At 40.1% G+C, this 13,839-nt stretch overlaps 1 protein-coding gene across 1 annotated transcript in view; it reads right to left on the reverse strand.

Moving 5' to 3' along the window:
- LOC105275986 (complexin) overlaps nucleotides 1-13,839 on the reverse strand; it is a 97,395-nt gene that overhangs the window by 56,939 nt on the left and 26,617 nt on the right. Inside the window, exon 2 of the mRNA XM_011333248.3 lies at nucleotides 13,122-13,222. Coding sequence (XP_011331550.1) covers nucleotides 13,122-13,176 — 55 coding nt within the window. The 5' untranslated portion in view covers nucleotides 13,177-13,222. The remainder of the gene's footprint in view (nucleotides 1-13,121; nucleotides 13,223-13,839) is intronic.

A 13,839-nucleotide genomic window follows, 5' to 3' on the forward strand; every position in this document is an offset into this window, starting at 1 on the left:
ATTTTTTCATAGCTCTCTCCTTTTGCATTCGTGTGAAAGAAAAAAGCGAATAGATTTTTGAAAAATCTGACAGTTTGCAGAATTATTATTATCAAGAACTGAATACGACAATAGTGCTTATATTTCACTATCGCAATCGAATGTGAGTTCGAAGAACGTCTTACTTTGACCGACCGATGAAACCGAGAGAATCTCCTTCCTCGTGGACATTTCCGGAAGTCCCGGAAGTGGCTATTTCCGACGAAGTTTGCCAGCACGGACGACAGCGGTGTGCAAGCTCGCCGCCAATCATTTGGGGGGAGAAAAGTTTTGCTGTCGGAGTTTACACCAGCCAATTACAATCGTCCCTCGCATTCGATCACTGTGTAGGCACTTTGTAGAGGGTAGAGGAGAATGAGGAAGGGATAAAGTCGATCGAGGATGTTGAAACTATCTTGTGGCTTTGAGGCATGCGATACAATGAGAGTCGCTTCCCGCAGATGCAATTAAAAAGAAACCTTCAACGTTTAAATTTGGCTTTTATTTCTGAAGATTTAAAGCTTGAAAGCTTTGGTGTTTTATTTGCAATATAAATCGTAACGTTTTATTTAACGGAGTGCAAGAAAACATTTCAAATGTGCATTTTCTAAACGAGCATGGACAAGTCTAAGAAAATAAAGCATGGCGATTCTGGAAATTCTACGAAAAAAGTTTTTATCTGAATCCCAAGCTCCTAAAAAGAGGAGTTCCTTAAATAATGAAACAAAGTGATGAAAATAATTTACACGAGGCCATTACGATCGTTACATGCCGATCGCGTCATGAAAGCGAGTCGAAATGGGAATGCAAGCAGCCAAGGTAGATAGCTATAGCTAGGTTCAAAAGGTCGAAGGGTGGCGGATGGAGGAACAGGGACAGAAAGGGGGTGGTGAGAGGGGAGGGCACAAGAGGGAAGGACGAAGAGGCGGCCGGCGGTGTGCGCACTATAATCTTCGCAACAAAAGCCACCAGCACCCGACCACAATCCGAAATCAATAGCTCGCGCGGTCTGTTAACGCTATCCATTATACCGCTAGCTATACACACATGGTATAAATATAGGCGCGTTAAACCGACTGTATTTCCGATTCGCAGTCGCTCTCACTCACCAAATTCGAAATCACAATGCCGCGTGGCATTTTCGGGAAAATCTCCGCGATCGCGCCGAGGCTGCCGTCAGAGATTGCCGAGGTGATCCCGATCTGGAGATTAATGATCCGACGATCTTTCCTTCGCACGTGATAACCCGGTACGAGTAATCCGATTCGAGGGTCAACGATGCGTTTTAGCTCATTGGTATTTTCAGCAAACATTCGCTCCCTCCAACCGCTGTCAGTTGCGATGCTTGCACATTTAGTATATCGGAAAACGATCATTTTTCAGGCGATGACTTTCCAATTCTCGTTATTTCAAGATTCAATCAGAGTTCGGCAAATTGGATCCCGCTCGCTCGAGCCGGATTTCTGGACAATTTCCACCGCTTGTCATTACTTGAGCGAAAATTGCATTCCGTATTTATCAATTAACCGAAGTATAATCTCTCCTCCACTTTTCCTACATATTTCCACTCATTCTTTTAGCAGCAGTTGCTTCATAGGAGACATATTCTCCCTCATTCTCTTTCTTATCCTATTTTACTGCTAATTTCCGCTTCAATTTTTATCTGCGTTATCCGTAAAAAGTGACAAGTTAATTCAAGATTAGGATGAGCGATGAGCGAGAATCCTCGCTATTCGTTGAATATTTCAGCCTATTATTTTTGTATCGATTACTCCTCCCGCTGTCTCCATCCCACCTTACATTTACATCGTTACGACATTCTTAAGAACTCGTCCTCGGCTGTGGTCGATGAAGACGGCCAATATTTCACCGTCGAAGTGACGGTTGAAAGCCAGGACTTGATTAACTGACCTGTCACGAGGGGAAGTCAAAGTTGTACGTTCCTCCACCGCAACCACCATCGCTGTCGCCGTTACTTATGCTTCTGGAGATGTCTACAAGATCTAACAGAAAAAGCCAATGGAACGCGCCGGCGATGATGATGAAGGTCTAATTGAGCGGGGCCGATCAATAACTGAACACAATTTAACTAGTTGAATAATAACTGTCTATATGACTGACCTAATTACATAGTTTACGCTATAATTATAAATTTATTTAACCATGAGTCCCGTATATATCGTACAAAGCGTCTCTTCAAATAATTTTGATATATCAGAGTATATAGAGTGTGCCGAATATGCAATTATTCTTTCCCTGAATATTTCATAAAGTTCGTTTTAGGCTATGCAATAATTGCGCTAGATTTGACGCAATTTTTTGTTGCAAGAATTACTTGCCGTTGAATTCTATTGTGTTTTATACTGTACATTTTATTTGACGCAAGATTTGCGCAATGTGCACTTGTATACGCAATATGTACAAACTAAAAACATGGAGGAACGTATCAGTTATATAGGAATGGCGTGCTTATTACTAGGAACATATATAACAAAACGAATAATACAGATGCGAGTAGCGAGGCGATTATCATAATCTTGTACTAATCATAAACAAACAAGTAACAAAAGTTTGTTCTTTTTCGAGGTTCTTTCTGCACTAGTGCAAGCAGCATGTTTTCAATATCTTGCTCAACTTACGAAACACATGCAATTTGCTTGCAATTTGTGTATGATATTCTGCAATATTTTCTTTAAAAATTGCGTCAAATCGTGCGCAATATATTGCATAGTCTAAAACGGACTTAAAGTAAAATTTCTCGGCAATTAGGAGCTTGATAGTATGCGATATGCAATTGTTCGAGATCATAAAGAGCTTTCTCGCCGAAGCGACAGGGACGACAGGGAGTGGCGATTCGATTAATTACACCAAATTAGAATATTCCGTCCGAATAGTTTTACTCTTCTACCGGTCACCCTCGTAATTAATTTTCATCATTCCAGAAGCTATTAATGATGGCACATTCTTGCGCGCAATTTCCGTGATTAATTTCCGCTATCCCATGATATTTTCGTGAACGATGGATTATACATGCAGAATAATATGATGCGACAAGAGATGTAAATCAGAAGAGCGTTTCTAATGAATCTTGCTAACGAAATATTCCAGTCTTTATTTAGCTTTATTTAATACGGTTGAAAGTTCATTGAAATGAGAGATTTGCTTGAGATCTATAATGTACCACTGATGATGGAGTGAATTTCGAATCTCAAGAGTCGTGAAGGCGGCAATTATTTCAATTAGACAGGACGTAGCGTCAGCCACTGTGATTCAGGACGCCAATTCCATGAAAATATCTACGTCGGGCGACTTCGTAATTAATAGCGGCGCGGAAGCGTACATTCGCGCGAATAACGTAGAGTAATTCCGGGCACGATGTATTCTCCTGCGGTTGCCACTTGATTACGGCACTGTGTTTTTGTTACGCAAAAATGAAGGTCCGCGTTCCTTCCTTCGACCGAACGTGCTTTATTCCGCAGGACAAATCTCCAGTGATAAGCGTAAAAAAATGTCGGACATGTTGATCGACATACAGCAGAGGGACTAAGTTATTACGATAAATTAAAAAAGAAATGTTCTTTCTCCGCAATGTTTGTTAAATGTGCATATCTAGCCATGTACACAAACTTTTTTTAAATACTTTTATCTATTACTCTTTCCAGAGACATTTATTATACTTACATAGTCTAATTCTTCCAGATAAAATTGCGAGAAACAGAGTATCTTAAAAAACGAAATTATATAATTCAGCATCTCTCGCCTGCTTCTCAAAAGCATTTGTAACTTATATTTTAATACAAAGTGCTCGCGCGTAACTTTAAAGACGACATTTAATGGCGACGGCTCGTTATGTAGAAGAGACAAGGAGAGAAGGCGAGAGTTTGTAAAATACAAACGAACTATAAAATGGAAATGGAAAAGTTGTAGAAATTCGATGGGATCTGAACTCCCACACGAAGTTGAGGCCGGCAATTCATAATACAGGATAATAGAGGCTATTATTTCTCGCAACGGCGAAACTTTTTTGAAATGTTGAAACATTCCGGGGAAACAGCCGGGCAAAGAATAAAGGCACAGCCGCGTGATCATTTGCATTATTAATGTAACAATGGCCGAAAAGAGAAACTGCGCATAACTTCGATTTTATGAGTTTGCTAAATTTAATAAAATAATAAGGAAATTGCAATAAAAAGATTTTTGCATAATAAGTAGGACACCTAATTCTTAATTTGCAGTCTGATATGATGCACATAATCATGTTCGTTTAGATAACGTCCAAGAATTCGCATGTTAATTCTTCATTATTATTCAAAACGAGGATAATGAAAATAGATATGTAAAGTTAGAGCGCACAAAACACGTTCTACGTGAGTGAAAAATGTTAAGGAATGCGCGAGTAAGGGCGGGTTAAAGAGGCCTCGTAAAATACCCGTAAATAAGCTATTCTTGCGCGGTTTTTGCATAATATAGCGCCAATTAAGTCTAACCGTAAACCTATGCGATCGCATAAAAACATCGTTTTTACGATGCAGTTCCATTATCTATTTAAAAACACAGCACAGCTTGAAGGAAATTAATAAAATTTTTTAAAAAGACGAAAAAGAACGACCGCATTATGAGTCGATATAATTTTTATGTTACGTGCTTGATATAAAAGCGCTAGTCAGCAGAGTTAATGGCATCGGGAAAAATCTTTCATCATATATCACGACGTTTCTTTTCGTAATCTTTTTCTAATATCTATCACGAATAAAATCCTCCACGTGGCTTAATTTCTCCATTCGCACTTCTTTTTTTTTCTCTCTCTCTCTCTCTTTCTCTCTTTTATTCTGAATGAATAATCACACAAACAAATCAACATTTGTTTTCTTTCCTTTTGATAAATTGAGATCACGATTTCGTCGTTCAAAGTAAATTTGATTGTTCCAACGTAAGCGGTTCCTTGACAAAACTTAGAAAATTGTCGGCACTCAACATGACAAACGCAAAAAACTGAAAATTCCAGATCGAATCTGCTGAAAGTGGCTGAGAAAAGGTTCGGCTTATCGAGGACCTTACCGCAAAAAAATGGAGGATAGGTAGTAGTACGTAAACGTAGTAGTCAGCGATTGTTCATGGTCGAAGACGGATGTCTCTAGAAGGACCAGAAGCAATTTGCGGGATAGCGGTTGAAGATAGGCGCGGTTCTCCCAACTGGGTCTCTTTCTCTTTTTTCGACTTTCCGCTCTTCTCATCCACTTCCACCGTCGTTCGAGAGACGGCTTTTCTAATTCGTTCGACGAGCGGTAGCAGCGGCGGCAGTGGCGGCGAAATTCTATTCCATGCCGCAATTCAAACTTAATAAAGCGTCATGCACATCGGCTGACATTTTTCCAAGTGCTTAACAGAAGCGGAAGGCGTCGAAAGGGAGGCAAAATGGTGGAATTGAATGCGCTGAATGCTCATTTAACGGCATCGTTGCTGCATTTCGAGTCGCTGGCAGGAAGGGAGGAGATCCATCGTCATCCACAACCACTATCCTCGTGGAATCCTTAATATAACGCGCGCGGATAAGAAGAGGAGGGTGAGGAAAACGACCAAGAAAGGCTGAGAATGGCACGCGGAGGGGAGCTTCGTTTAGGACTGAAAATTGCGCGCCAGCGATGCCGAAGTGTGAGAAATGCGACGTCGGGAATCGAGATAATGGTCTTGCGGTTGAGATGTCTTAATATCACGATGCTGCGAATAGCGATTAATTATTTTGAATTGATCGGATATTGAAAAATAGGACACCTTATTAATTCATGAATTTATATAGACGCGTCACTCCGTTGAATCTCGAAATTTTATGTATTGCCGAATTAAAATATTCAACGACATATAAATTACTGATTATCTGATTAATTAAGATTAATATGGATTAGTCATATATACAATGTCCTATTAGAAAGAGAGAGAAAGAGAAAGGGAAGAAAGAGCACAACAAGGAATAGATAAAGGAACTTTTAGATCTAATTTTAATAAGAAATTAGTGCACATATAATAAAATGTTCAATATATATAATTAATGTAATATAATAAATAATAATAATAATAATATATAATAATAAATATAATAATAAAATTAATATAATTTATACAATAGTTACAATATTTCTATTGAATTTTAAACAATAATGTCTAATTAATAAATACGATAAATTATAAATCAAAATATATGCCATGGAGTAGACGCTTGAATTGAAAGACAATAGATTTATTAATCGCGCGGTTAGGACGTACTCGAGCTGGAAATTCAGATCGTATATGCCAGTGAGCCTCGCAGATTTACCCTGCTGACCCATCGGGGTCAAAGGAACTTCCGGTTGATTTGTCAAGTAACCAGTGTGGTATGTGGCTGTGACCTAACGCGGTTTATGCATCGATTAAGTCCTCTTAACTTTTTGAATACCGCTCGTGTGTACAAAAATCTCATCCTTCACTGCACGAGAATATTTCATTTGCAAAAAAAGAAAAATCTTGTAACGTCTTTAAAATAAATTACACAAACAATATCTAAATTACATTAAGAATAACTAAATAAAAATCAAGTGGTATGGATAAAAGATCAATTTAATATGAAATGTATCTGGCAATTGTAGAATAATTTCAACGAAATAAATGCTTTTTGGGTGTCACAGAGTAATTGAACCATTGAATGTAAGCGCACTGGTCAACATTAATGCGTCCGATCGTTCGTGTCGCTTAAATTCCGTATTTTATTATCCTCGCGCCTGCAATTATATCGCGCCATGCAAATGATCTGGCCGAATTAGCGGCATCCAATTAATTAATACAACCTACTAGCTACCGCCGGAACGAGATCGATCGATCTACCATCGCTGTCACGCAGAGTGATTGCTGCTACTGCAATTAGCATAATCGTGGCGGTGGTCACGACGGTATCATTCAATATTTTCGTTTACCGACAGTCCAGCTATCTCACTACTTTCTCATCATATTGTCTCTTCAAAGAAGTGGTTGGTCCCAGTGTTTGCTTTAAATTCTCTTTTTTAATGTTCGTGGGTCATTAATGACCCATATTATTAATAATCATGTCTTAATTTGCGCATTTTTCAAACTAACGAGAGTTAAAAACCGAAAATAATTTTCGGAAAAAGACAATAAATAGATTATGTTATTCTTTTTCTGGGTATTTTTTCTGAACGTTTTAAATAACTGTATCCCTCTTCACATCTTTGTATTCTGATTAATTATCATCAACTGAGAGTTATGTTAATTAAATAAAGTTTACCTCAAATCTCGATGTTCCATTATCCTGGTATTAGCTATCTACGGCGGTCGCGCGGCAAACTCGCGGAATCAACGGCGTTCGATCCAGGAAAATCCTGGAGGAGAGCCATACACCGTCTCTGTAAACTTCTCGTCGAAGGCTCTCGACTTCGATATTCTCATCTCCGTTCTTCGTTGTCGATTTTGATTTCCTTTTTCTTTATCTCTTACCCTTAGAATTTACAACTTTCTATAAAAAGTCGCGCTTTCCGCAGAGTCTTACGATTTGAAAAGTGATGAGAAACTACACATGTTAACCGTGACATTTAGAATATATTTGGAAGGTACCGAAAAGACGAATGATTTTCGGCTCACCTACGTAGATCTATCAACAGAAGTTTCATTTTGTAAAAATAATTTGTAATCGCAATGTAAAGCATCCAACTTTGAAGAATACACAAATATTGAATATTTTAAATTTATATTTGTTACGCTTTGAGACAAATAAAATGAATGTGATATGAAATAAAAAGAGGTGATAAAAGCGAAATACAAATTCGTTTGCAATTTTCATTCTTTTTTAATCAAATATCAAATTGATTAATTTGCGAATAGACGACAAATAGAATAGCGATGCGATCGCTCAAAGTCAGAAGTGACAACTTTATAAATTAATGACAGTGATTCATGCCTGTTTAGAATTCCGAACTGAAATGTCGTGAATATTTGCTTGAATTGAACGAAGAAGAGCGAGATTACTTTGACATGACGTTTATGTACAAACGTGATTACGTTCCTACGAAATCTGACCGGCTTTAACTGCCAATATGTTATCATTACGGTCTATTTTATGAGTCAGGTCTGCTCGGGTCCATCGTACCTTTCACTCGGAACTGCCAAGACAGCATTGTCCTTTTTAGATTATTCAAAGAGTCTCGATATATGGGCTTTCTCTGAATTCTGCCACCATAAGAGACCAGAATAAATTGTAGGTCATTCGATTCGTAATCTTCTCGCATGTTTCATGAAAATGTCCAAATCCTATTTACTTGTTCATAACACTACTTTTTCTTTACAAATTGCTTCAATGTAACGAAAATAATAAAACTCATTCAGTAAAATGAGACACGGTAGAGTTCAATAAAGTAGAGAAAAAGAAAAGGAAGAGAAGGGAAGAAGAATGCATACTATTCGTATAGAGAAAGAGGGAGCAAGAGAGTTGATTAAATTTCCGAGCTTGTGGCCTACCGTATGGTCCTTTCATTTCTTCCCTCGCTCACGTTTGCTCACGCTTATGAAACTAACCCGCCCCTCCTAATAAAATTATCTAAGAAAAAATAGCGGAAGAGAGTTATACCGCCTCGTGACAATTGATATTGTTGCAAGTGCCAGTGAGCAGAATAAAACGCATTATGAAATGCTCTGGTCGCTGCAACTAGGTCGGTACACGAAAACCGTGGCTCGCCATTATCACGGCACGTAGATATTTTCATGAAAGAGAATCGATTATCGCGGGATTGACACTTCAGGAATTTGCTCCCGTTAAAACTCGCCGCCCCTCTCTTTCTCTTTTTCGCTGCTTTAATCATTTTATGTGCTACATTGAAGCCGCGCTATGTATCCTCTCCCTTGTAACCCGGCCCAATAATCCAATTTAAAACTCTCGCGCTTCCATAGTTTTAGCCAATCTGAATCTTCTCGTGCTGCGTATAAAGTCAAAAAGCGACTCGTCCATTTTCTGAACATTCACGTTGCTCCTCTAAAAAGCGGTTTTGTGCCCACGTGACCATTCACGTCGCATACCGTGGTCGATGGCCATGGTAAGGGCGGTTGCAAACTGTTTCGAACTATCGACAGAAGTTTCCGCCTACCAGACGGGATTTAATTAAATATCGCTAAACGCAGTTGCCGTGTGTAATGCGGAGCCGCTATAAATCGACTCGGTATAGAAATACGCGTAACTCGGTCGCGGCAATGGCGGCAAAAATTTTCAATACCCGCGCAGTAAAAGCGCCGTGTTTGATGGGATGGAACTTCCGTGTAATGCACGTCCGATAAAAAGTTACGCATTCGCAATATGAGGAGTTCTGTCGACGCATTTTTAGCGGTAACTGTTGATATTTCTGATGCTATTGCTGGCGTGGATTGTCCGATAAAAATAAATGAAACGTCTCACGTGAAGCAACCCCGTGTACACCGTACCATCTTACAGAATAGAATTAAAAAATGGAGCTCCAGCGAGTTTACGTATCAAGGATCTTCGAAATTAGAACGTTTACAAATTAAGGGATCTCGCATCAAGGTTCTCTATTTTTTCACCTGCTCTCTACCGTCGTGACGGAGTTATTTCTTGTAAAATCTCCTGTGAAGTTTTTAACAAGCCAAAACTGGAACGATCGATCGGCGGTACGTCCAACCGCAAAAACGCAAGCACGAAATATATCGGGGCAAGCTTTTTTGCTCGTTTCTCCGACAGATTGCACCGCCATACGTTGCTCGTTCTCGCCCCCCTATCATATGACAAATCGTTAGTCGAATATTATGGAGCGAGACGTTAAATTAAAATAAAGTAAAATAGTGCACTGATGAGCACTCCAGAACAGTGGTCACTCATTGATAATTTCGTCGTTAAAGAAGTTTTTCTCATAACGTAAAATCGCGAAGTTTATTTGATAAATGAAAAACATACACGTGAAAACAATATTTTTATTCAATGAAATCCAATTATATTACCCAACGAATCTTTCAACGTTTATTCGCTTAATTGATGGCTGCCGCATTTTATCAATAATATCTCATGCGTAACGAATAACTTGCATATGCAGGAACGTCAAATATTTAATTACTAAATTGGCTTGTATTATATTTGCGCGTTGCTTAAAATTTTAATGCTACTCTAAAGAATAATATATGATAAATATTAATTAAATTCATCGCGGTTTTCCGATTTTCGATATTACACGATTAATTGCACTCTAAATTAAGATTCTGTTAAAGTACAGTTTACTCATTTAAAATGTATCTACCGAAAAAATTTTGTAAGAATTTTGTAAGAATCGGTGGAGTTTCTCTCTCTCTCTCTCTCTCTCTCTCTCTGTTTCTTTTTAAGTTAAAAAGATCAGACGCATTTATGATGTGGAAACGGCACATGTGACATTCTGCATTGCGTTCCACAAATGCTCTAAGGGAAGTCGCTCGATGCAATCGATGGTGTCGACTCTCGGGAGTAATTGTATCGCTATTGTATCGCAACAAGTATATCGCGCGCGAGGAAATCGTTAACGACGAGCGAAAGTTCCGCAATTAAGGTGTCCCGGCTTGCACTAGTGTGTGACATCATTACGTTAATTATCTCAGGTAACGGTGTAATTGCATTCAGGGCATAAATTACGATCCGTGCGGAGCATGCGGTCGAAATTGCCCGGAATCGTATCTGTGCCAATTGCGACGTTGCAACCGATGGAACCGCCGGTACAGGCACGTTTTCACCCGAAATTCTTTCGGTCTTCATTTTGGCTGGCCACCGGTCATTAAGCGGCGCATCCTGCGGTGTTTTCGAAAGCAGATTCCTGTCGACAACGATGAGAGACAGCGGCGCTATCACGATGATTCGTCGAAATGCCTACATTGCCCTCGAATAAATCACGAAGCGCATAATTAATTGGGACGATTGTCTGTCACATTGCGATATCCATGGACAGTCCAGTTTATCGACTGAATGGTAATGTCCATAATAAACACCGTCATCGATTCAAGTATTATGCCGGCTAATGTCCGTAATGCGCGCCGCGCATTATTGGATCAAGCATTTAACGTCAAGAGTTGAGAAGTCTCGACGGGTGATCCGCGAATATAAATCCTTATCGAAAACAGTTATATAAAAAAATAGTTGTGGACTTGATTCGCGCATTAGCGATTCATGGAGGAGTTTCGCGATCCGACTCTCAGCGCTTCGTGGTTGATTCACCGTGGTCGGGTTTTCGGGTTACCATAGGTCGCGGTCGATCGATTAGCGGGGTTTCAATTAACTTCCGTAGACAACGAAAAAGCTGCCGAAACCTCGGAGTGGAGGCCAGAGCGAAGAGGAGGATGGTGGAGGAAGGCGTGACTCGTGCGAGCCAAACTTCTAAATGCGGCTCGGTTTGCAAAACCGTCGTGGGCTCTCATTCAGCTCGACAGTTGCAATTGAGGCCTGGGTTGCCGATCCTCCTCTTTCTCCACTATTCGTCCTCACTTCCCTTTCCCTATTTAATCTCTCTCGCGCTCGTTCGCGTTTTATTTTGACCCCCTCTTTTTGTATAATCCGATCCCCGTCCCGTTTTCGTATGTTCACCTTCAAGCGATATTTTTTATATCATATCGATATCATTCATCTTTTATATATCCATTTATTTTTATAAAAAAAAAAATACCTCAACATGCACGAATAAAGTTTGCATTTTCTATAGAAAACAGGTTTTGCTATTCTATATTATTTTAATTTTATTCTATTTTTTTGTCTCCTCTCTCTCTCTCTCTCTCTTTTCTGACGGAAGAAAGATTCGAAGTAGAAGTCGAGTTCACGGTTTGAGAGGAAGGTCCCCATTTCCCGCCTTCCCCATTATGGATTCCCCGCGACACGCTTCCCCGCTTCGCCGCACACGAAAGCTGAAACTTTCGCTTAATGACAGAAGTTTTATTGCCGGCCATCGTTCAACCCGCCGACATGCTAGAAGCGGGCGAGTGCACGGCGTCGCAATTCGTCGCGAGTACATCTCTCTGTCGTTCTCACCCAACTTCCAACCGCGATTGCGGTCGGAATTTGGAAATACCGATTTCCGTACAGACAGTGGAAAGACAATCGCCGATCGATATCTGTACGCGTTAAATGATGCATTCGTTGAAGGAGAATAGAACGCTCATGTGCGCGCCTGCGCCCGTGCTTCAAGAGTTTTACAGCTGGGAAATTACCCGTACACGGAGAATTTCCGAAACGTAATGGTTTCGCCGTACGGCGATAAACACAAACGTTTCGTTTCATCCCCTCGGCTGGCGCGCTCTAGGTGCATATGTGAAGATAGCGCAATTTTACTGCAGATGCTCGCGCTCGTAATAGTTGCACGATTGGCATGGCGGTCCATGCATTGATCCATCCGGTTTTACGATAATTACATGGACGAGACATATCGAACGCACCATTTAAGATATGACGTGCAAACGCACTGTTCTTTCTAAATCCGGAGATTTTTTACTATTTTTTACTATTTCTTTCCGCATCTGAATACTTATCTGAAAACATTGAGCTACCCTGGTGACTTAAAATGCCCCTGTGCTTCACTCAAATTAAATTATTCACGATCAAAAGTAATAATAAGAGAAACGAAAGCGACTTTCTCAGCAAAAGAGTTTCATCACACGGATTTTTATTTCTTTCTTTCTGCAAAGAAGAAAAATTGAACGGAGGGTTCAAGTCGATATAATCGAGTGGTGTAATGTTCCGCTCTCAGAGCCTATCCAAGATGGCAGCGAACAAATTTGCAGCGGGTCACGTCCCGCTGAAACTGGCGCGGATAGAAAGGAAGTGGAGTCTTTAAGATGTTCGTTTTACCGTTACGATTGAACTTTATCGTTGAAGCGGCGTTCGTGAGCGCGATAACATTTGGTATTTCCGCGATTTTTCGGATAACGTCGCAGGGGTTGAAGTTTCTCCTCGCTGGCCATTTGAATTGAACGTGTCTGCATACATGCGTGGGAAACGGTACCGCGAAATTCGAATCACGGGAATGAGAGGGATGGGCAATGGCCCGCCACCATTTTAATAAAGGATAATTCGCGACGCGGACAAAGGCGGAACGTCCTTTGGAAGCACTTACCTTTAACCGCATTGAGCTTATTCCCGACCATCTGCTTCGCCACGAATGCAGCCATCTTGGTGCTTTGTGGTTATCGCACCTCTATCGAAATCACAGGAAACCTGCAAACGAAAATTAGAGCTATTAGTATTTTCTCCGAAACAGCGAAACGGCGAAACGTGATACGCGTGGCGAAATGATGAAGGGTGAAGGCGCGTTTGATTTTTCACAATTGCGGAAAAATTTGGTGATATTATCGCGTTTCCGAGAAATCGTGAAGCATGAAGTTTATATATATATTTTCGTATAACCATTTGCTTTTCCTAACTTCATGCTTCAGTGTGGAAATGAAAAACGTTTCCCAAAGGACGACGTTGCCTGTGATGCGCCGTCAACGATGGAAGTATTTTAATCTTACGCCATACTCACACGTCACGTATGTATGTCAGAGTACCGGAAGGAACAACCCTTTCTGTTTCGTTTTCGTTGTCGTGTTGACGTTTAAAAATTTGCGAGTTAATAAACTAATGCATAAATATTGCATCACGTTAATTGAGTATACTAAAACTTTAATGTACTTTTTTCAAAATTTGTATAAAGAGCTTTGTTGGGAAAAGAACATTAAGCTGACCACTCACTTCTCTTGTTATCTTGTAATTCTATCCATCCATTCTTGTAATTCTAGCTTTGTGACGTAATTACGTAACGCTGTAATGGCTGAAGGAGGTAAATCGGTTGG

The sequence above is a fragment of the Ooceraea biroi genome, chromosome 9, assembly GCF_003672135.1.
Source record: "Ooceraea biroi isolate clonal line C1 chromosome 9, Obir_v5.4, whole genome shotgun sequence".
In the NCBI taxonomy this organism is placed as follows: Eukaryota; Metazoa; Arthropoda; class Insecta; order Hymenoptera; family Formicidae; genus Ooceraea; species Ooceraea biroi.